Source organism: Scatophagus argus, chromosome 9 (assembly GCF_020382885.2).
Source record: "Scatophagus argus isolate fScaArg1 chromosome 9, fScaArg1.pri, whole genome shotgun sequence".
Lineage (NCBI taxonomy): Eukaryota > Metazoa > Chordata > Actinopteri > Scatophagidae > Scatophagus > Scatophagus argus.
The window spans coordinates 17,991,065-18,015,584 of NC_058501.1; the positions used below are offsets into that span (position 1 = coordinate 17,991,065).

The following is a 24,520-nucleotide window of genomic DNA, read 5'->3' on the forward strand; positions in this document are numbered from 1 at the left end:
AGTCATTACTTCTCCTCTGACCTATTGGAAGATGTACAGTAATATCTCCTAAAGAAATGTCTCTACGAGCTGCGGTTCCACCCCAGCACACTGGTTAGGTCATAATGACACACTTAAGTACTTAAGCGACTTTACTGTCTCCATAAAATGGAAATAAGGTATGTGAGCTGTTGCTTTATGCAATTTAGGAAAGGTGTTAGTAAAGGAAAATAGACATGGCAATGAAACTCCTGATCATGAATGCTTTTACTTACTTTGCAGTCGTGTCCCAGCTCATTGCTCTGCTTGTAAACAGCATTTTTATTTTTATTTTTTTTTTTACAGTGTATGATACTGCAGGTAGGACTCCAGTGGGGTCAATTAAATCAATGTCCTTATACAATTTGTAACAGTATGGGTACCAAAGCAGAGCATAAAATATTCAACATGCAAAAGTACTCTATAAAACAGACCAATAGCATTAATGCACTCACTGAAATTCTCAGTTACTCTAGACGGTATGAATAAAATAAAAATACTCAAAATAGCCTCCCCCAGCAGTAACAGTTGTAACAGTTGCTGTGAATTTAGAACTTAACAGTACATTATTCATCTAACAATAGCCATTGATTTTCTCTTGCTTTCTCTTCTCTGTTAGATCGGGATCTGGTACTCCAACAACACCCTTGCAATGAACTCCACCAGCTTAGATATTAATGTCTCAGAGACGCTGGCAAACAAGACGCTCATTGTCACCACCATACTGGTAAGGTCACAGTTACCTTCTGGACCACCATGCTGGTGAGGTCAGAGTTGTTTTCGTGTTGCTATGCAGGCTGTGCCTCAGCTCGTGCTGTGTTGTGGTCTGTTTCTGCTAATTTTGCTGTCACTGTAGCTGTCATAGCAACTGACAGAGCACTGAGAGAGATGTGTTACTAAATTCAAACTGCCTGGTCCCAGCATTAGAAGTTGTATTTCTCTGGTTTCCATAAGAGGTATGTCATATTAGAAAGTGAATCACGTTCTTCTAGATGTTTGGTGTAGTGTGTCTTGGGAATCTTACTATTCCCGTGATGAAACTATATGCTTAGTTTTCTTGATTCTCCCTGCCTAAGATATTTAAAACTTGATGCCCCAGTTTACAGGCTTTTGGGTTATACTGAAACTGTTTTGATAAACTAAAATAATGGTATATCTGTCTTAAAGGTCAGTATGATATTTGGGAAATATTCTAAGCTCTCACTTAGATGAGAAGATGTGAGACACTGTCATGTTAGCACAGTAACTATGAAGCCTGCAGCCATTTAGCTTGTTAATTAGTTAGATTTGGAAAGGGAGATTTTAACATCCCGTAGAGCCAGACTAGCTTAATCACTTTGTTTCCGGTCTTGTGCAAGCTAAGCTAATCCTGGTTGTAGGAAAGCACAGCTATGTGAGTGGTATTGGTTTTCTCATCAGGCTTTGCAGGTAAACAAAAAAGCCTCTTCCCCAAAATGTCAGACTATCCCTTTAATCTATCATTGGCAGTAATTGACAGTAATTTTTTTAAAAAGTTGGTGTTTTTAAAAAATTGAGCCTAATTGAGCCCTTTGTGTTTCACCCCCCCCCCCCCCTCGTTCAGGAGAATCCATATGTGATGCGCAAAGACAACTACCAGGACTTCCAGGGCAACGACCAGTACAAGGGCTTCTGTGTCGACATGCTGAGGGAACTGGCAGGCATATTGAAATTCTCCTTCAAGATCAAGCTGGTGGATGATGGGCTCTATGGGGCTCCAGAGCCCAACGGCTCTTGGACTGGCATGGTTGGAGAGCTAATCAACAGGGTGAGCACTCCCCCTCCCTCTCCCTTCCTCCCTCTCTCTCTCTGTCTCACATACGCAGCAGAAACACAGAAACATGCTGAAATGTTCCAAACAGTGTCTCTACAAACAGAAACTTATGGTGAGCACACACACACACACACACTGTAGCCCTAAACCACGACTTTGCTGTAACTTCCCATGTCTCAAATTGCCCTCAGAGGGGAGTAAGACTCTTATCTAGGACAAAAGCTGACTTGATAATTCTCTAAAAAAGAGTGGTAGCATTGCCTAAAATTGTCTGCACCATCTTTCCTCGCAGTTACCCTCCTCCTTCCCAGCCTTCCCAGCCTTCTTTCTCTCCCTGTCCAGGGCTAGCGTGCCTCTGACAGACACTCTGGTTGAAGCAGGCTAATGAGAGCCCCTCTTTGCTTAATTACCATACGGTATACTTCAATTACCAGACTGTGGTCCCTGTGTGGGACCTGCCACACTGGTGCTCCCCCAGTTCTCCACGCTTCCTCTCCCTCCTTGCCCTCCCCACTGCCCGATCACTCAGCTCTAATTAGCAGCCCATGTTCATCAATTAGCTTTTAATGGAAGAGATGGAGGGGAGGCAGAGCGACCAGAGACCTGCGAGGTTTCATACAGGTGGAAAGACCAGACACCCAGTGCTTACTTGCAATTAGCCTCATTTGGATGGCGAGCGCCTGCACACGCGCGTGCTTGTGTGTGTGTGCCAGAGGGATAAAGTGCACATCTGTATGTTTTTCCAAATGTGGTTTTAAGTGCCCAGTCAAACTTTTTATTTTTCATTCGGGAAGTCAACATTTTTGCACAAACAGACCTCTCATCTACCAGCATAGCATCAAGTGTCTTTCTATTTTTGCACAGTTACCTGACCGCTTGTCATTTTTCTCTCTGACTCTCCTCCACTGCCTCTATCTTTCCCTCGCCCCCACGACTATCTATCTACCTATCTATCTTTGTCGATCCCACAGAAAGCAGACCTGGCTGTGGCAGCCTTCACCATCACATCAGAGAGAGAGAAAGTTATCGACTTCTCTAAGCCGTTCATGACCCTGGGGATCAGCATCTTGTACAGAGTTCAACTGGTGAGGGTGTTATCTGCGGCTGTAGGGTGCACGCTGGGTGACACTCGTGACAGATCTTGTTTTGGATTTCATTTCTTTTGTTTGCACTGCTTTTAAAGCTGGCAGGGTCACACAGGAGACTGTGGGCTGCACTTGCTAGATGAGACTTATAAAATCTGATTCAGTATTACATGTGAGTTGCTGTCATCTTTGAAACTGATAATTGTGTTTGTGTACTGTGCTGCATGCTGCATCCTCTGTGTCCACAGTGAAATTTATAGTCGTAATTTAAATTGTTCAATAAGTCAGTGCTCTGTAACTGGGAAACAGTGACAGCTTTACATTGATAATGAGGTTTTGAATCTAAGCCAAGTATGCTTCAGGAGTAGGCGTTGTGAAACAGAGCATTTATGGATTGTAGCATTAGCGTATCAAAGCACTGCAGACTTACTATCAGAGTGCAGCAAAGGACACTGCCCTCCTGTGGTGCAAAGGGGACACTCCCCAACTGTTGAGACATGACCCTTTGTTCTCTAACACGCTGTACCTTCCCGTCTGTCTGTTTGTCTGTCTCTGTTGCTCCATCTCTCTCCCTCTCTTTCCTTGTTTCTCCTTTCTCTCTGCACCAGGGTCGGAAGCCGGGTTACTTCTCCTTCCTCGATCCCTTCTCTCCAGCTGTCTGGCTCTTCATGCTACTCGCCTACCTGGCTGTCAGCTGTGTGCTCTTCTTGGCTGCAAGGTCCATACATTACATCACACACTGTACTGATAGTCTGCAGCTCACATCTGTGCTCTGTCACCATCTATCTTGCTGAACATGAGTGCCCTGTCACATAACGGAATTTTTTACCTTATACAACCTGCTCGCAGACACTTTGACAGGGATCGAATGACCGATTGGTGGTGACTTGAATTATATGACAAAAGTAAATTACTGTGCTGCAGTTTGACCTCAAGGTCATTGCGCTCCACTTGTGCTTCCTCACCAGGCTGAGCCCGTATGAGTGGTACAACCCTCACCCGTGTCTGCGAGAGCGTAGGGACATGTTGGAGAACCAGTACACCCTGGGAAACAGCTTGTGGTTCCCTGTTGGAGGCTTCATGCAGCAGGGATCGGAGATAATGCCCAGAGCCCTGTCCACCAGATGCGTTAGTGGAGTGTGGTAAGTTACAGATTGACTAACTCTGTCTTTGTGTGCACCCACTCAAAAAACGTTTTAAAATATCTGTGTATTTGTAGACCCGGGAATTTTCAATATGAGAAAATGTTTAACAAGAGACACAAATTATAAGTATTATTATTCAAAGTGCAGATCTTTAAACTTCCAATCAAATAGGCTACAACATGGCAATGAAATAGGAAGACCAGTAAATATTGATTAAGACCAAGAGATTAAGTTCAGTCAATATTTTCATATATTATGATATTGACAGAATCCACTTTTTTGACTGTATGTGGCACCTGTTTAGACAGGTGCCATATTTGTAAAAGCCCCCCCTTCAGACGTGTTTTAGAGCAACAGCTAACTCATTTCTTCATCAAGAACATGCAGCTTTCCTTGAGGTTGCTTTTTTTTTTTAGCACATCTGCTGTGTGAGATAATGACATTTACATTCTGAATTTTTAGCATATTGCGGACTTAAGTTTCAGCCCCTGAGCTCCAACGTTTCAAGCAAACAATATAAAAAAGGCTCAGTTCACGGAAAAGCTAGAGCAGCCTGATGGGTTTCCTGTGGCAAAAGAGTGGCTTTGAAAGACACGTGCTTATAGAAGAAAATAATAATTGCTAAGAGCTACAGAGATAAAGCAAATTGCTCTTGAGTTGGGCAAGATATGGGATAGAGGATATTATTAAGAGTAGTGAGCGCATGATGCTCCTCTTGAAGAAAGGTTTTAGAAATGAAGGAAAGGCCATACAAGAGTGCCATATTTGAGGTTGTGTCTTGAGAATATTACCTGTTAGTCCAGGTAACCTGAGCCACATTTTGCCATTATGTTCGTACTGAGGTATCTCTCCTTTTAACATTTGATGGAATGGCCCAAAACGTAGATTCCTAACTGGCTGCTTAATACGTGAAAGTCCACCAGTTGATTTTCCACAGAATTTACTACATCATGATATATATCACTTTTATGATCTACAAATTACACCTGCTGTGATAAACAGTTTCCCCCCATGTCAGCCATCCCTACTGACCTTTTTCCTTTGTCTCCACCTCATAGGTGGGCATTTACCCTGATCATCATCTCCTCCTACACGGCCAACCTGGCCGCCTTCCTGACCGTCCAGAGGATGGAGGTTCCCATCGAGTCTCCGGACGACTTGGCTGACCAGACTAACATTGAGTATGGCACCATCCATGGAGGGAGCACCATGACGTTCTTCATGGTACGACCCCCTGCAGCAGCTACCAAACAGCTTGTGCTCTGTGGATATTTGAACAGGGAATTTGTGTGTGTTTGTATTCTTCTCTGCATGTTAAATTTGGTTTTTGATGGCAGTTTGATTTACTTGAGAATCTGACAATTTCCTGAACTGCCTTTATAGCTACAAAAGTTTTAGTATTCATGTGTGCATGTGTGATTTAGTGCAGTGTTTGGTCTTTATTGCCGTGCCTCAAGTGAGCGGTTGTCCTCATATTTGCTACTATATCTCTGTCGTTTTCTTTATGGCTGTTTGTGTTTGTGTTAAGTGGCTGACTGCCTGTGTTTGCTTATGAGAGCGCTTCCGGCATCTGTGTCTGCATCTGTGTTTGTCATAGAGCACGCGCGCGTGTGTGTGTGTGCCTGTGCATGTGTGTGCGTGTGGGGGTGTTTACACGTGGGAGTGTGTGTGTAGGTGCGTGTATAAAAATCCATGTATTTGTTTACTTGAGTGCATGTATGGGATTGGCTACATGCCAAATTGTGAGTGTGTGTTTTGCATTCTTGTGGTGTTTATCCATATTGAGGATATAAGAAAGAGTGGTTTAGGTCTGCCTACATTAGCCAGTTTCACTGCCACACTACATTACTCCACTCAATGCCTAATCCACATGCTCACATAATAAAGACGGCCGCATTATCACACAGCAGTGTCACCCTCTCTGCTCTTTTCCTTTCTTCTCACACACAATACACAGATATCACATGTAATTGCATACTTTTAACACTAAATCCTGTTTTTGAGCTTGCCATATTTTGTTAAGTGGTGAACAACCTCCTGTGTGCTTATTGGCCTCCATCGGTATGAAAGACGATAGATCAGCTACGCCATGAGCAAATAATTTGTTGCCTTGATTTATGTCGCTTTTCCTTCCTGAATTTGCCATTGATGTTTTACTCTGCTCGTAATCATTCACGGGGGATTCTTGGTTCTACGTGAACTTTTCTCCAATGTTAATCGAGGATGCATTTCTCTTCCGCTTTCTCCGTCTTCCCTTTTTCATTTTTATTGACCCCTATTTGATTTCTGCTTCAAAGACAGATGGTAGGGCACATTCGGAGCCCTGAATGTACAAAACATCTGTAGTCAGTGTTTAACTCCCGTTGTTGTTCCCATTCGGCTGCAGAACTCACGTTACCAGACCTACCAGCGCATGTGGAACTACATGAACTCCAAGCAGCCCAGTGTATTTGTGAAAAGCACAGAGGAGGGCATCGCCCGCGTGGTCAACTCCAAGTATGCCTTCCTGATGGAGAGCACCATGAACGAGTACCACCGTGGCCTCAACTGTAATCTCACTCAGATTGGAGGCCTGCTGGACACCAAGGGCTACGGCATCGGCATGCCACTGGGTAATAATACTAATGTATAATTTATAATTGTAGCAACTGACAACATACTAACTTTAATAATTTTAAAATGTAAAACACATAGTAAAATCTGTAAATTGCTACAGGTAAATTATATACCAATAACATCTGAGATTTACATGTTCATTACAGTGAATCGAATGATCTCATTGTTATAATGTTATCTTATCATTAATATTAAAGCCATTTAACCATATTTACTATTCGCAGAAACAAATATGTTTATGTAAACATTTGATGAGTTAGGTTAATGTTTATGACATTAGGAGGTAAAACACCAGTAAAAGACAAAAAGATGCAGTATAAAACATGTTAATGAAATTATAAATGGCTTTCTGAAAACAGACCACGAGCCTCTAAGGCAAACACTCAGTCACCTTTTTGTCTTTTGGCTTCAGCTGACATGCCTGAAGATCTAAGGCCACCCCGTCAGGGCTTCATAGGTCATGGAGGGTCATAAATACTGCTGTCATGTCTGTGATTAGATGTATAAATTAACAAGAAAGGCCTGCAATCAACTGAAAAAAATGTAGTGCAACCAGTGCAGGGACGCCGCAGCGCTGACCCTTTTTGATCCTGCTGTAAGACGCAGCTTGTGAATTAAGGCAGAAGAAAAGGATACTGAAGTAATCAAGACATGTTAAGTCATGTACGATACTCAGAGCTCTCCTTGGAGAACAATCAGATATCTTTGTCCAGAATTACACACCCCTCCTCTAAGTACAACATAATTTATATGTCATTCAATGGTTAGAAAAAACATTAAAAGAACAAAAGTGTTGTGATGTTACACAAGCTCAAGTGTGCAGTTAAGCCGAAGACATTCCTTTATTATTTATATACTGCTTCATCTGAAGACTTTATTATGGCCCAGAAGGATGAGACTATACAGTAATTCAAAAGAAAAGTACAAAGATAATAAAACAGTTTGAACAATAAACAAAATACGGTATGTAATAAACATTTTCCTCTTCTTTTTTTTTTCTTATTTTTTTTTTCTTATTTTCTTTGCTGGTAAATCTCACCACCCCTTTGTTTAAGTGACTGGATTTGTAGTGATATTCTTACATTTAAGTCCTCAAGCTCTTTTTTAGCTTCAGAAACTTGTCAGACATCCAGCTCTGAATTCATGACATACTGTAACACAGCTTTCTTTATGTCACTGGGCTTTTGTTCGTGAAGTAGCGGAGAACAACGACATTGCAGAAGTTCTCCCACATGCTGCTAAGGAACAAGAAACATGATCACCCACGGGACATATTTAGCCTGAAACCTGAGATCAGAACAATTACAGCGTGGGACCAACGATATAAACATATCATCTGTGTCTGTTATGATTAAGAGGGGGTCACAGTAGTTGAAAATGTAAAAATGACATAGATAATTAGAAAGGACTTAAAGGCCTTAAGGACCTTCTCTGTAAACCTTTAAAACAAGCCCTCAACTGACAGTGAGAGAGGCAGAAACACCTGCATGAGATCAATTATGCTAAACAGACACATGTAGCAGTACTGACTGGTGAGAGATTAGATCTGAAAAATGTCTTGTACGGGGCTGATTTATTTTTTATCTAAGGGATTAGTAAGTATTTCAACTGGAAGTAATGAACATGCAGTTAATTGCTTTTCCACACGCTTCCCGCTCTTTTGAAGCTCCTTTTCTAGCACATAGAGGTGATGTCAGTGCATCGTTGTGATCTTTTCTGACGAAGAGGAGGAAGGCATGACTACACAGAGATGAAGGGAAAGGACAGAAAGTGAGATATGACAGGATAGAGTTGACTTAGCTTAGCATAAATGCTAGGAATAGGAAAAAATGGTTAGTATGGCTCTGTCCTAGCCTTAATGAACAGCAGTTTTAGAGTGAGTTACGTGCTACATTATTTCTTGGTAGGGAAAGGTGGTTCTCAGAAGTTGAGGAAATCACATGACCCCCTCAAAACTGTGACTTTGTGACGTTTATATATTTTGGCTTTTCCACAGATGAACACACAAGGTATGATGTGTTGATTAGTGAGGTTTCTACTTGCTGGTAGATTAATTTTAGTTACCATTTGGATAGAACCAGTTTAGCTGAGCTAATCATCTCCTGGCTGCAGATTGATATGTCACATATAATGCAAATGGTTTCAATTTTCTCATCTGTCAGCAAAAATGCAAATAAGCATGTTTTAACAAAGTCTTGAACTGTTTTCTTTAGTTCACTATGATGACCCCAAAGTTATGCTGATGGACTTAGTCATCGGTAAAGTATACAAGAGCACATTTCTGTGCTCATCAAGCACATGCACATTGTTGCGTGGTCAACAAACACATGGTGGCAGTACATATTAAAATACACAACAACAACAGCAGCTCTGCGGCTCATTCAGTGTTGCAGTGGGGAATGAAACTGTTTTTTGTTTTTTTTTTAAATGTTGTTTTTGTGTGTTGGGAAGTGATTCATAGCACCTCCCAGAGGATTGCAGCTCGAACAGGTGATGATCCGGCTCAGTGCTATCAAAGAAACTTTTCCATGCTCTGTTTCCAGGTTGTGTTTAGGTAGTTTGTGTTTTATTTCAACCAGCACTGTCCCTGTTGCTCTGAACAATCAAAGGAGACATCATAAGCATTACTAAGATAACTGAGAAAATTTGTAATTTTGCATGAACTGACCCTTTTAACTTTCCCATTCTTTCTGCTGTATTGAGCTCATTGTATGCTTTGTATGCTGTCTGACAAGCAGCTGTACCACTGGCTCCGTCTGGTTGTAATCTCGCTCTTTATCTCTCGCTAATCCTCTCTTTATTCTCACAGTAAAATCACTCATAGCCATCTCGAAGCTGCAACAGCAATTCCTTCCCTGTGATTGATTCTCTTTTTTCTTTTAAACTGTCATCGTTTCATGTTTTCCTCCTCCTCTTCTGAATTAGACCCTCTCTTCTTTGGACTCTTTTGCTGCACCCTTTCTGTCCCTCACAACTTGCACTTATCCCGCTTTCCTGTCCTTTGCCAGGGTCTCCGTTCAGAGATGAGATCACGCTGGCCATCCTCCAGCTGCAGGAGAGTAACAGGCTGGAGATACTGAAGAGGAGGTGGTGGGAGGGAGGCCAATGTCCCAAAGAGGAGGACCACCGTGCCAAGGGTCAGTCGACTGCAGCTGTCTGTCTCCTCTCTCTCCTCTCTCTAATGTCCCCAGTAATAGTCTCCTCTCTCTCTCTCTTCTACAGTCCAGCTAATGGCTAATGCCTAACCTAATGTCCTTGTGAAGGGTGCTTAGCACCAATCTACTCTCCCAAATGCTTTCTGTTTATCTCAGGTGGTGTGTAATGGGAGTTTTATTAGAGCGCGTGTGTCTGTGCACACGTGTGTTAAATGTTTTTTTGTGCCCGTTAAACTGACAGAGACAGTGAAAATGCAGTGGAATTTATTTCACTGCTGTCTCTTTTGAAAATGGTTTTGGCAACTCTGGATTTCATGCCTTACTTTTCAGCATCATTGAGCTTCGTACAGTGCATCTTCAAGCGTTTCAGGGACCCGTAATTCCCGTATTCACTCAGCCGCTTCATCATGGGCCATTTAAATGTTTTAATTCAATCGAGAGAGCACTCCAGTGCTTTGGTATCCCATTATATAAAGTTGAGATAGAGGCTGAGAAATCCAGATTTTTAGTCCCTTGCATGAATCAAGCTCCAAATATACTGAAACACTTCCCTGAGTGTTATCGTTAATACTCCCTACAGTTTGTTACACAAGCTCTCTATTAAAAGATTTGTGGTCCTGAGATTATGAAAAGTGAGGTCACTTGAGTCATTTTCTCAGACTCAAAGAGATACTGCAACATTTTGGGAAATATTTGCTTTCCTGCTGAGAATTAGATTAGAAGATTGGCACCACTCTTGTGTCTATACAGCTAACACACAGCTACAACCACACAGCCGGTTAGTTTAGCTTATCACAATTACTTAAAATGGGGAAACAGTAAGCCTGCTAGGAAAATCTGACTTTCAGCACCTCTACAGTGGACACAGCTACTTATCATGCCATGTTTGTTTAATGCATACAAACTCTGAGCCTTTGCACAGAGCCAAGTCAGCTTCCTCCAGTCCTTATTGTGAGCACTGTTGATCTTCTCGTCTTACTCTCAGCAGGACAGCAAGAAGCCATATTTCTCAAAATGTCAAATTATTCCTTTAAGAGTTCCTCCAGAGCCACAGAAAACTTTTTTCCAACTGTTTTCCCAACTGGCTGTGTTTTTCTCCCCATTAACTGGTAAATTAAAAAAGATGAGTGTGCTCATGTTTGTCTGCTGTGGCCCACTTTCAGGTCTGGGCATGGAGAACATTGGGGGCATCTTTGTGGTGCTGATCTGTGGCCTCATTATTGCCGTGTTTGTGGCCATTATGGAGTTTGTGTGGTCGACACGCCGCTCGGCAGAGACCGATGAGGTATGCCCCCATACCTGCCCTCGCCGACCCCACAGACACACCCCAGTAGGTTCCCATGGCATCCCGCCAACCCTTTTGATTATGTTGTTTTGTGTGTGTGTGTGTGTGTGTGTGTGAGAGAGAGAGAGGGAGAGGGAGTAGCTTCTTTTTAGCTTTTGCCTCCATTTGTACACGTCTGTTTATTTGTGTGTGCTGTAGCATTTAAGGTTCAATGTGTTATGCGCATGTGAGACGAGAGGAATGTTGGAGTATGTGGCACTGAACTGCTGTAGTGTCCAAAATGTTTACAACAAGTAGAGGATTTGATTTCACTTTGCATGTCCTGCCTGTGTTGAAGTCATGGTGCCCTTTCAGTGTTTGTGTTTAATAGAATGGCACTAAGTGTTTGTGAGCTAAACTTGATGGTACGGATAAGCAATATTGAGAAATGCCAATATTTGCTTGCATAAAGAAGTAGTGTGATTTTTTCCCTGGCATTAAATGTCATGATGTATCTTCTTTTACATGCCTCACATGTACGCTGGTATTCTTCGTTTCCATTCGTGGATTACTTCTCACTCATCTCACTGTGTGTCTCCCTCTACCTCTCTGTCAAACTCACTCCTCCTCTCATCAGTGTCTGTTCTCCGATAACGAGTACTGTTTCTGTTTATGTGAGCACATGACTTTTTTTTTTTAAATTATGATTTCACCGAGAATGTTGTTTGTCTGTAGTGGACATGTCGATGCACTTTGTCCGTCGTGTGTGAAGATTACAGTAGTCGTGCTACTGGAATGATAAACAAAATTGTGTGTTTGAAAGTGTGTCTTACTGTGTTTGTGTGAAGGTGTGCACAGCTGCTGTACGTGTGGGTGTGCATTTTGTGTAAGTTTGCAGGCCTGCCTGTCTGTTCATAGTGCATAGTGCCATAATGAAGTGCCCATAAACTAAACAACATTTTGGTGTTCTGTGTGTTTGGATTGTAATAACTCTCTCTGCTCCTTGGATATTCTCCCATCTCTATCCATCTCCACATCCTTCCCCATCACCTCTTCACTTCTCTTTTCAAACCATCCCTCCATTTGTTGATCTCTGTGCCCTCGCTTTTCCTGCGACTTTTTCATTTACCATGCCTTACTGTGTCTGTTCTTTCTGCCTTGTTCCCGCCTTGTTTTTTCTTTTTGTTTTGCTTTTCCTCTCAATTTTCTTGATTTTCCTCTGCTCTCTTATTTATGTATTGCCTTACCACTGTCTTGTTCTGCTGCCTGCCTACTTTGGGTCTGTGCCGCTCCTCCTACCTTTGCCTCCTTCCCTTCCGTTTTTCCCCCTCTTTCCTCCCTCCTTCCTTCCGTCCTTCTCCTTCAGGTGTCTGTCTGTCGGGAGATGATCACAGAGTTCCGAAACGCCGTCTCCTGTAAGAAGAGCTCCCGTATGCGGCGCCGTCGGCCCCTCAACAGCTCGGCAGCCCTGCGCCACCCCACACGAATAGCTCTGGGGGCCCCTCGGCCACTGCGGCTGGTCCGAGAGATGCGCCTCAGCAACGGCAAGCTTTACAGTGGAGCCGGCCCGCTGACGGGTGGAGCTGGAGGTGGAGGAGGTGGAGCGGGAGGGACAGGGTCTTCCGATCTGGGCCCCGGGCCACAGCGGATGCTAGATGATCCGCTGGGAGCCAACACTACTCCTCCCCCACCAGCCCCTACACCTGTGATGCTGCCTGCCCGTAGCTGCACCCACGTGAGGATCTGCCAGGAGTGCCGGAGGATCCAGAGCCTGAGATCAGGCAGCAGTATAGGATCAACCACAACAAGAATACCACCCTCATCGGCACCCCTGCCCAGGCTACCCCCACCCCCACCCCCATCCTCATCCAACACAGACAGCGAGGGCGGAGGGGGGCCCAGCCCAAGGCGGATACACCACAGCCCTCCACCTCATACCTCTCGACCCATTCCTCCTCCACAGAACAGCAACACCACAGACCTACTGGGCGACCAGGACTGAGGCCGGAAGCAATGGGCGGGGTGAGAGGGCTGTCGGGAGCCAGTGACGTGGTGACATGAGGAACATTTGTGCTGCTGAGAGAGACACGGCTTGTTCCACAGGTGAAATTCGTAGGATGACAAAAGAGGAAGAGAAGGAAGGAAAAAAAGCTGAACTCCATGGGATCAGGATATAGAAAGTGAGATTACCTTTAAAAACCCTAAGCCTTTCTCCAGCTGAGCTTATGGCCTACAGATACAGAACTGGCTACAAGCGTGTTGTGAGATTGAGATTTATTAAGCTTATGTAATCAGCTCTGAAGAACAGCTGTGTTTGGACAAATCTGAGCGGATGTGCACATGACCAGATGATGGTTTCCACTGGCGTCCTTATTCACATTTTGCTCCCCTCTTACTTCACCTTAAGACCTGAGGGTGTTGGATTCCTTCCTCTGTCACTTTCCTGGAAGCTAATTACTGTACCCCTCTAGTAAAATGAAGCCTTGTTGGAGGACATACTGTATCCGTATGTGATTTGAAACTAAGCAACTAAAAGACTTCCAGAGAATTATTTCCTGTTGCTTTTTTTTTTCTTTTATTGTCTTTCTTGTTTTGTTACCATTGTTCAAAGTGGGAATTACAGAGTTAAATACAGATTACGTGTGACACTATGGTGGATTATAACATACTAAGAAACTTGACTGCGACAAATTGTGTTCAAGAGTTTTGTGTCCCTCCCTGTGCCCCACAGCTGCTTTCTGGATGTTATCAGGGAAGGCGAATGATGCGACTTCCAGACAACATAACGCGAACAGTAGCAGAGGAAACTGTTGTTGATCTCCCTTTCTTTACACTGTGCGTGTGCGTGTGTGTGTACGTAAAAAATTGTGCTTCCTGTAAGTCTGTTTGTAACTACCCAACGTGAGGAGAACCCGCATACCCAGCAACAGCAGCCCTCTACAAATGTTAGATAATCAGTCACCAGAAGAGTTAGAGAGAGACAGAGGGAGAGCAAGAGGCTTTGAAATGTGAAATTAATGTCCCTCATTATCCTGGGTAACTCTTGCCAGGCCTTTACTTCTTTTTCACCTCTGTTCACACAGTGTAGAAGAGATAGAGAGACTGGGCGAGGCCGAGCCAGAGACAGAGAGGCGAGATAGAAACGAACAGAAGGAGAGGAGACAGAGGCAGAGAGTGAAAATGACACCACTGAATTTGAATGAGAAATCCCTAACTGAGCTACTTCCATTATTAGATCTGTCCTGATCTGTTAATTCTGGGCATCTTTTAAGGGGCTTGTTAATGTGCCAGCAGGCTGTGGCTGCAGCTTCCTCCCTTCCTCTCTGTTTAACAGACTTGGCTGTTCGCAGTAGAGGCTCCTGCCAGAGTGATAGACTCAACACAGCCTTGTCAATACTGTCTCAAGCTTTTGATCGCCTAATTACTCCCCTCGTGGCTGGGGACTCATTCAGTAGGGGGTTGAACACAGAGAAACATGGTGATAAATAGATTGAGAAGAAATACATACTTTTCACTCTGCCTGGGACAGAAATCTGGTCTCTTTTAATTGTGTTGTTAATGTCACAGCCCTACTGTTGTGTTAAAGTGCAACTAAAACCACCCAAACCCTGCAGCATATTAGCCACGGTGCTTAAAGGAAATTGAATGGTGGATTTGCATGTTTTAGCCCTGTAACTTCAAATTAGGTACACTTCATATTATTACTGGTGATTGTTCAGAGCATACTGTACGTTTTTACGCAGGTTTCCATTCCCCCAAGTAGCAGCTAGCTTGTGCTTTTACATCAAGTCAAGTGTTGTTTAAAAATTAAGAATCACAACATTTTTTTACATGTGACATGATGAGAAACATTGAAAGGATAAGGCTGGTGACATATATTACTGTCAACAAATGCATTGAAAAGATTAAAACCACAATAAGTAGCCAAAGCCTCATGTAGCTTATTCCTTTGTGCCACAAACCCCCATTGTTTAAAAATGCACTGAGTCACACGTTTGCGCTGATTTGAATAATGTTTGCTAAAAACTACAGTGCACAGCTGTTTTTACAAAAAGTTTTTAAATGAAGGTAAATATATTTGTGCCCATTTTTCATGAGGTGCAACTTCAGTGCGACCAAGTGAGTTTGGGGCTGAGTGCTACAAACAGGGGTGGGGAAGTCATAAAGCGTCGAGACACAGATTAACACACTGGTGGTTTGTGGCTTCAAATGGGATCTGTTGACAAGGAAAAATGTGTGCCACCATCACCTCATCATATTTGTGGGCAGGTCCATCATTTTGTTAATCCAAATGTATTTCGGTGGTTCCTTCCACTGGTGTTCAGGATCACAGATCAGATCGTTTTTAGGGGAGTAGTGAAAGAATGAGCTGCAGTCCACTCGTTTACAAGAATGCATGACAACATATCAGGTGTGACTGTTTACTGCAGCATGATCTCTCTTTAGGTTACTCTGATCAAACACACCCATGATTATGCTCCAACTGTGTTGTCTGTGATAAAACACCTCTGTGAAAAAGTCCCCTGAGAAGAAAATGTAAATGTGTCATCATTTGCACAATAGCTCATCATGCCTGGATCATATCTTTTTATTTTTTATTTATTTTCCCCCAATGTGATATCATTATCAAGTGCTGTATTAGCATTTTCTGCACTGCAGGTCACTGACTCATCACTGTCTCAGTGTTTATTGAATCAGTTACCTAATCAGTTCCCAAAATATTCACTGTAGAGTGACTCACTGCTTACTGAACTAGAGGGCAGTTCGATACACACCCTGAGTTGCAACTAGTGTACTTGGTTATAAAAAGACTTTCTCGATGTTCAAGGAAATTCTGTCACCCTGACCTGAAGGTTTGCTGATGCAATATTTTCAATGCAAGATCTTACTGGATTCCCATCATCCTGTTCAGTGTCCATGTTTGCTGATTGTTTGTCTTTTATAGTTTGATTTCCTGACAGCAGGTTATATGAATGTAATGCTTTTCAGCCGCTGATTCTTAATTCTCAAAATTCTCTCTTTTCTGCCTGCTGAACATATCAGTGAGTTGTTTTAAGTTTTCACCCTCTTCAGCCTGATTTGAAACGTCAAAGTTGTGATTTGCACCACTGTTCTGAAAACCTCTTGACACCCATGACTCTCTTCTCCTTTTTCTTCTTTACCCAAAGAGCTTCATGCTATCATCTCAGATCTCACCAAACAGCAGGAGCTGCTGGTGCAGGAACAAGGAGATAATCCTTCACCGGCTTCTCAACCATCCACATTCTGCAGCAAAACAAAATATGTGAGGTAACATGCAACACCATCAGTTCAGTCTTTCACAAATCCCCTGGGAAAAAAAACACCGGTATTGTTGTCTGGGCAAACACGGCATTGCTGTATACAATTATGCATTTTGCAGTGAAATAGATTTGTCGACACTGTTGTGTTCCAGATAACAGATGATAACATTGTTTGGACACATCTTGTTGTTTCTCTGAATGATTGCTGTCAGCAGAAGCAGGCCTGAATTTGGATGTGTCTTTTTCTCTGTTTACTTCTGCCTTTGTGTCCAGAATGCTGACAAGGAGCCAAACAAACTTTCCACATGTAGTCACAGCACACACACACACACACACACACACAGACAGGCTAACAAACAGAGACACAATCATCCACAACATCTTCATGTCTGATTTCTTTGTTGTCTACAGGCTGTAAACCTGCAGGCTGTTTTCATTGTTTTAAAATTTGTCTTCGCAGTCTGTTTCTCCATGTCTTTTTTGGTTTGTTCTGTGTATGGAACATGATATGTAACAGCACCACATAGCCAGTAAGTGGCCATGAACAGCTTTAAACCGTCAGCTGAAAGCATTTACTAGCTGCAAAGCATTATTGTGGAGAGGGAGCAAACCCCAAAAAGCCAAAATATTGTCATTATGAATACGAAAGGGAAGGGAGGGTCACAAAACCAGTCAGGTGGGGTGTCTGAACAGTCACTCCACAAAACAAACCTTTTTGTTTACTTTTATGTTCTTTTCTTTGGTATTTTTTCATATTTCTATACTAGTGCTAAATGGATTATTAAAGCTGATGATGAATATTATGATTAAATTGTTGTTATTATTCCTGTTGAAGAGCAGAAGGTTCTATAGTGGGAGCAATGGGAGGAGTTGGGATGAAGGTGCACTGATGTTCTTCAGAGAGGTTGCCCTGTTGTTCAAACCTATAGACACCCAAACTTCTTTTGGAATAAAAATATTCAAAGAGTCCCACATTGACTGTGTTTTTGCTTTTCAAGCTGAAGGTTAGCTGCGTAATTTTCTTTTCACGTGATGATAGATATGATATGGAAATAAGCTCATCATCCCACTGATCCACTGGTTAAATTAAAGTGTCTTTATGACAATGTAAAAATACTTCATTACAAATAAAAGTCCTGCAGCCCAACTCCTACTTATGTAAAACTACAGAGGTATTACTGGGAAAAAATATACCAAAAGTAAATGTACTCATTTTGCAGGAATTTCTTCAAACAGCATCTGTATTTGCCATCAGTTTCCTGCCATGACATAACTCTGTAGTACAAAAGAAAATTACAAACCTCACCCTTTTTGGTATAATAAAGAAATCTATGACATACAAACATATGAGGACAGGATTCTGACATGAACACTGACTGATTTCCTGCATAGCAGATCCAAAGCAGACACAATACAGGGTAAGAGAAATAAAAAATGCATCTATTGATAGCATCTCCTTTTGGAATACATGCATAACTGTACTGTATCATGATATGCAATTTTTGTTTTGTCTTAAAGCTGCTGTAGGACAGTTTGAAGGAGTACAACAACAGCAGCTGCAGATTTCCTCTGGGATTCACTCAACCTGTAACCCGAAATGAGGCTCAAATGCTAATTCCAGAAAAATAACATGCTCTTAATGATCATGCTAACATGCAGGAGGTGTTTACTTTGTTTAACCCCCTGGAGTCGATGGACGTGCCGGCGCGTCCTTATCACGTGACCAATTTAAGATGACGTAGCTGCCAGACGTAGCGTCGCTGAGTTTCAGCTTTAATTTGTGTCGAAAGTGGGCACTTAAAACTATATACAAGTTTTTAAATTTTGTTAATATGTCAAATAAAACCCGAGTTATGATAAACAATATACGCGATGTTTTTCATGAACATTGCCGTCACGTTTGGTGCACGTTTGTTGCGAGTTTTATGCAAGAAGGCGCAGTAAACACCAGCGCATTGTAAGGAAACTCTTTCCTATTGGTGAAAAATGCATCATAGCAACCAATCAGATTGTGTGTATGGCAACCCATGGTATTTGGTTGCTAAGGGAAAGCTGTGGGAGAAACGGCGGCAAACAAGAAATAGCGATAGCGAATTCCGATATTTGAGAGATTTGTGATATTTAGCGTGCTTGGAGTGTATGGTTAGTGAGCAGTGAGTGTGCAGCGTGTTTAGTGTATAGTTTAGTCATTTTTTTGTTTTGTGCGTCAGAAAAATGAGGCGACTACTGAATGTAGAGCAGGCAGCGCAGCTCTTCTTTGAGCTGGATGGCACAGAGGGAGACTCGGAGCCGGAGTCTGAGCCAGAGAGCGAGGACTTCAACAACGACGCAGATGATCCCTCGTTTGTTTTGGAAGAGGAAAGAGAAAACGGGGAGCCACCGATGTGCGGACAGAGTGCTACTCGGAGGTCTGCACAGAGGATGGGACGGCTTGGCACACCCACCAGGTCCAGATCTCCGATGACTCCGGCAGCAGAGCCACGCCTCCTCTCTGGGCCCTGGAAGACAGAGGAGGATGCTGACACCGCCCCAGCTATAAGCAGGTTTCAGCCACGAAGAGCATCAGGAGTCCAGGTAGAGACACTTTCTCCCCAAAGTCCCAAAGACCTTTTCTTGCTGTTTTTTGCCACTGACACAGTTAGAACAATCTGCCATAACACTAACAAAAATGCTGCAAAAATCAGGGAAATGGGGAAGAAATATAGTTGGACTGACGTACAGATGGAGGATCTGTACAAGTTTTTTGGAGTCCTGATCTACATGTCATTGGTGTCGCTGCCAAGTCTCCAGAACTACTGGCGACAGAATCACATTTTGTCTGTGCCTCTTCCAGCCAAAGTGATGACCAGGGACAGGTTTCGCTCCATATTTTGGAACATCCACCTCAGTGATCCTGTGGAGGATGCAGAAGAAAATGACAGGAAGAAGGGAACACCAGGCCATGACAAACTGTATAGAGTCAGACCTCTTTATGATGACATTCTCAGTGCCTGTCAGGCTTATTACCACCCGAGGAGGGAGCTGGCGGAGGATGAAAGGATGGGTGCAACTAAAGCAAAAACTGGTATGACACAGTACATGAAGGACAAGCCAACTAAATGGGGAATAAAACTTTTTGTGTTGGCTGAGTCAAGCAGTGGCTACACAATCAGGTTCAGCATATACACGGGCAAGTCTATGACTGCAAGTGAGCATGGGCTGTCCTATGATGTCGTCATGAACCTTATTCAGCCATCCTGTCTTGGCACTGGGTACCATATTTACATGGACAACTTCTACACGAGTCCCAAACTGTTCATGGACCTGGCCAGCATGAAATTTGGAGCATGTGGCACCTACAGGGAGACCAGGAAAGGATGTCCCAGAGGGAGGGCAAATGCTCTCACTAAAAAATGTGAACGAGGATCTGTGAGATGGATCAGAGAGGGCCAACTTGTCTTCGTGAAGTGGATGGACACATGGGAGGTGTCTGTGTGCTCCACCATCCATCCTGCACTTTCAGGAGAGACGGTGCCAAGAAGGGTGAAGAACAGAGATGGACGCTGGGCTGTGAGAGACATTCCCTGTCCTACACCAGTCATAGCTTATAACAAGCATATGGGTGGTGTTGACCTGTCAGACCTGCTCATCCAGTACCACTCCACTCACAGAAAAACATCTTGCTGGTACAAGACCATATTATTGCATTTTTTTGGACATAGCAACAACAAATGCCTTCATCTTGCACCGGGAGATTAGCAGTGCCAAGAAAGTGCAGCCCATGACACACAAAGACTTCATGGTGGAGCTGGTGTGTCAGCTGTGTTGCATAGACAAGGGGGGTGTTCCCCAGAGCAGGAGAGCTGACCATGTCCCTGTGGTCTTTCTCCAGACACAGATGCTGGAGAAAAAGTCACCAAAGGGAGGCTGAAATGTAAACGCTGCCTCCAGGTGGACAACAAGTGACATGACACACCCTGGAAATGTCAGGCCTGTGATGTGCCCCTCTGTCTTGTGGTGGACAGGAACTACTTTGCAGAGTGGCACAAATAACTTGTGGTGTATTTTTTTTGTGACACCTGATTGTCTTGTAAATAGTTGTACAAAAAACGCCTGAGGCATTTACTACATTTTAAGGTAAATAGTTGTAAATAACTTGTTGTTTGCTAAATTTGTACATATTTTTTTGAAATGTACAGTTTATATTTGCATTCTATGTTATAAAAATGATTCGTTTAATATGTTTGGGGGTTTCACAGTAAAAAATCAAACTTTTTCCCACTCGGATTGTGATTTTAGGTCCAGTGTGTTACAGTATGTCAAAATGAAAAAATAACAGTAAAGTCACACTTGTGAGGTTGTGCTGAAAAAAATGATACCAAACATGGCAAGGTAAACCATTTCTAAGCTGAAATATAAAGGTAAAATCAAAAATAGTCAAAAACGGACAATTATACAGATGACTCCAGAGGGTTAATGTGTTGGCATGCTAACAATTGCTAATAAGCACAACAACACAAAGTACAGTTGAGACTGAATATCATATAAAGTTTAGTGAAAATTTCATTAAAAATCAAATCTCATTTAAAACCACAAATGCCAGCCTCATAGTGGCGCTAGAGGAAAAATCAAGGCACCATAAAAATCAGTATGATTCATCCTCAGGGAACCATGAACGTCTACAGAATTTTATGGCAGTCCATCCAATAGTATCTGAGCTATTTAAGTCTGGACCAAAAGGGTAGACCGACAGACCAAGCAACATGACATTGCCGTCCCTACAGCCACACTAACATGGTGAAAAATACCAGCTAGAATCAGTAAGTAAACCATAACATGGATGAAAAATCCAAATGGCAGCCTTTCATTTTCAGTGCGTGTGCTGGGTGAGCAGTCATCACCAAATGAAATGCCACCATTTGGATTTTTCATCCATTTTTTTAAAGTTATCATGATTAGCTGGTAGGACTCACGAGCAGGGGAGGATATTTGTGAGAGCATGAATTGAGGGAGGATTTGTTTGAAGAATAAGGATGAGGATATTTTACATTTTTTCTTATTGTAAACAAATCCCTTGTCAAGAACAAAGCCAACACTGATCTGCTGTAGTCCACATCAATGAGCCACACTGTTGCACTGGATGACATGTTCCTTCATTATAATGAAGTATGTATAACCTCAAACTCTGTGCTCATTTCATCTCTTTCACTCACACATCACTTGGAATGACAGACGAGCTTTTGTCAAACGAACTGACACACCAGGAGATACAAATTAATATGGTGCTGTTTAGAAATAGACAGAAGAGGAACTTGCTATTTACAGAAGCCTGACAGAAGCATCCTGTTTGAGTGAAGAAAACAGCTATAATTACTTATTTTACATTTGAATAGCTGATTTCAGAAGTTAACTTTCTTCCAGTTCATTGAGCCACTTTAAAGTACAGCATGTGCTTTGTAAAATTAACTTAATCTAGTGTCTGCAGTGATACTGTAGAGGATGAAGATAATAGTTATTGATCATAAATCGTAATGGAAGGAGATCAGCTCACACTGTACGTTAAAGAGACATCTCACTCACACACACACACACACACACCTCTTACACTCAAAAAAGTTTGACCATTGGCTACTTAAAAAAATTATGGCAAGAAAGTGACACTTAATATAATTGAATAGATTTTATATACTACAAATTTGATTAAAATCTATTGATTTAATTAAGTACATTTAAATAAACCAATTAAGTACAAAATAATGAAATTATCAGCTGAAATATTTTGGAATTTTACAGAGAAAACTGATTGATATTTACTAGGTATCTGAACAAAAGTAAGTCAGATTTAGCAAGTATCTGCAAAAAAGTGATTCACATTTACTAACTATTTAGGTGGAATTAATTTATATTTACTAATTACTTGGACGAAATGTATTTTAATTTACCAATTATCTGGATGACATTGATTTATATTAACTAATTTTATGGGTGAAATTGATGCTTTCTTTCTAAATATCTGGATAAGAATGATTTGGATTCAATAAATAAAATAAGTTATATCAACTCATATCTTGGAACAATGTTACTTAATTGAACACATTAAAACTGCAATTCTTATGTATCTTTACATAAATTAATTGTTCAAATCAACTTAGAATTGTTACCAAATGACTTAAAATCCAATTAATGCTATTAATTGTCACTTTCTTGCCATACTTTTCTATGTCAAATCTACTTAATATCATGCCTTCCTGTTACAAGAATTTACTGCAGGGCAGGAAAACAGCAGGTACGTAAAGGTCAGGTCCTTCATTTGGTTTGGTTCTTCACTACTACAGGAACTCAAATCATTAATTTGTGCAAATTCCAATTTTTCTATGATACATATGTATACATATGTATCCCTGGTGTACACAACAGAATCACAGCAGCAGGGTGTGCCATTGTTAAGTCCTAAAAGGGGTGCCCCTCTCCTCAAATGACTAATTGGATTTTTCTGAGCAAACACCTGAACAGCAATTAACTGCAGTACTGAAACTTCAAGCTCCGAAGTAAACCATGTGGCAGGGTACTTTGAGGCCTGCAAGCACAGTGGTAAAATGTTTCTGGATAAAAACAAAGGCACTCGCTATTTGAGGTTGACCACTTACACAGGTAGCCTCCTGCGTGTCAGATCAACTTGTACAGCTTATACTCACAACTTACAGTGGCACAAAACACAGGTGAAAGTGGACTGTGTCACTGACATCCATAGGCTGGTGGCAAAGTGCAACTCTCACTGTCCATACCAAGCTACAAAAACAGTTCCTTCGAGTCATGTCGATTACAAGTCCAAAGTAAAACATCACACCCTTCAAATGAGTATGGATAAGGTGTTTTTCTTCTGAACAAGACTTGAATACTTAACTGCAGTACAGAATTACTGAGCACTCCAATGTATTTAGGGGTCCCTTTTATAGCCAGCAGCTTGTTTTTGAGGCTATTTACATTTGGGGAAAGCTTTGAACAATCCAGCTCGAGGAAAAGTTTCTAAAAGGCTTCAAAAGTGTACCTGAGTTCCTTGGGATAGGCAAGATTCACTGCATACGTCAATCCCATGAGCATGGCACAAGCCCTTGGAAAGTTACCCAGACCAGTCAGGACCTTTGTTCCTTCTATCACAACTCCGATGTCCTGTCTCCCCTCTGATGGATTAGTCTGGATGCTGTAGATTTTCATCCCTTGTACAGCAAGGTCCTGTGCAACACTGTCCTCATCTGCATCATAAAATAACAAGAACATTGTGTATTTCAGACTATACAGCTATAGGAGAAGGTCCAAAATAAACAGAGATAAAAGAGAGAGAGATCACTTCTGTATATTTTAATATATATTTTATATTTCCCAAGGTACAACATCAAACACCAGATGACAACGTCTCTGGTTATGTTGATGGCAGGATTGCTAGGTGCCTGAAATAACACAAATCAATATAACTCAGTCATTGTGCAGTTTTAAACACCTTTCCAGAGGACCAGCGAGAACTTCATGAAGTCACTGGTCCTGGAAAAGGAAATATGATTATCATTGAACTTATGGTGAGCAGGAAGGTGAGTTTTGTCACCTTTGCACAAACTAGCTGCTACATTTTATGATAACATACACTGCTGGTTGTACCTCCAAATTTACAGCAGCGATATAATTCTTACATTCTAAAAATGTAACTCTTAGAAAGATTGCAAAAATTGGCTATTTCGCAAACTGTTGACATGTAAGCAGCTAGAAAATAGTCAAATGTTTACATTTATACAGAAGATACACTGGTAAGAGCAGAGTAACACATGTAAAACACATATAGAGCACATTTTAATCTGTGTTTAAAAATGAAAATGAGCTAACTGTGTTATCACAATTTTGACAATGTCTGACTAAACAATATCTAATTAGGTGTCCATTAAGTATATACAAACTGCTGTATTTAAAAAGATATGCACTTTATTTAATATGCATTTTTATAGACAGTCAAAATCCTTAAACATAATATGCCCAAACTTAGGATACCTTCAGTAGGATAGTCTGCAACCTCAATCCCATGGTCCCACCCTTTGAGTGGAAGAAGTTCAGAAGCCTGGGAGAGTATTCATCCAACTTGGACATGAACTTTGACTCCAGGTGCACCGTTGTGATTCTGTGAAACTCATTCTGCAT

The 24,520-nt window shown here is 41.9% G+C and overlaps 1 protein-coding gene and 1 long non-coding RNA gene across 8 annotated transcripts in view; one reads left to right on the forward strand and one right to left on the reverse strand.

Moving 5' to 3' along the window:
• Positions 1–17,160, forward strand: part of grik5 (glutamate receptor, ionotropic, kainate 5) — an 86,130-nt gene extending 68,970 nt beyond the window's left edge. For 4 of the 7 annotated variants that reach the window (XM_046399139.1, XM_046399141.1, XM_046399140.1 and 1 more), the window contains 10 exons: positions 638–745; positions 1,601–1,804; positions 2,782–2,895; positions 3,504–3,613; positions 3,864–4,037; positions 5,099–5,264; positions 6,427–6,652; positions 9,665–9,793; positions 10,975–11,141; positions 12,442–17,160. In XM_046399139.1, the coding sequence (XP_046255095.1) occupies positions 638–745; positions 1,601–1,804; positions 2,782–2,895; positions 3,504–3,613; positions 3,864–4,037; positions 5,099–5,264; positions 6,427–6,652; positions 9,665–9,793; positions 10,975–11,141; positions 12,442–13,077 (2,034 nt within the window). In that variant the 3' untranslated portion in view covers positions 13,078–17,160. The remainder of the gene's footprint in view (positions 1–637; positions 746–1,600; positions 1,805–2,781; positions 2,896–3,503; positions 3,614–3,863; positions 4,038–5,098; positions 5,265–6,426; positions 6,653–9,664; positions 9,794–10,974; positions 11,142–12,441) is intronic. The other 3 variants (XM_046399143.1, XM_046399142.1, XM_046399144.1) reach the window with 3 other exon arrangements.
• LOC124064658 lies at positions 15,678–23,606 on the reverse strand. Its single transcript, XR_006844296.1, has 2 exons — positions 23,385–23,606; positions 15,678–16,340 (listed from the first exon to the last, which is right to left on the reverse strand). It is a non-coding gene; the product is annotated as an uncharacterized LOC124064658 (long non-coding RNA).
• Positions 23,607–24,520: the final 914 nt, after the last annotated feature.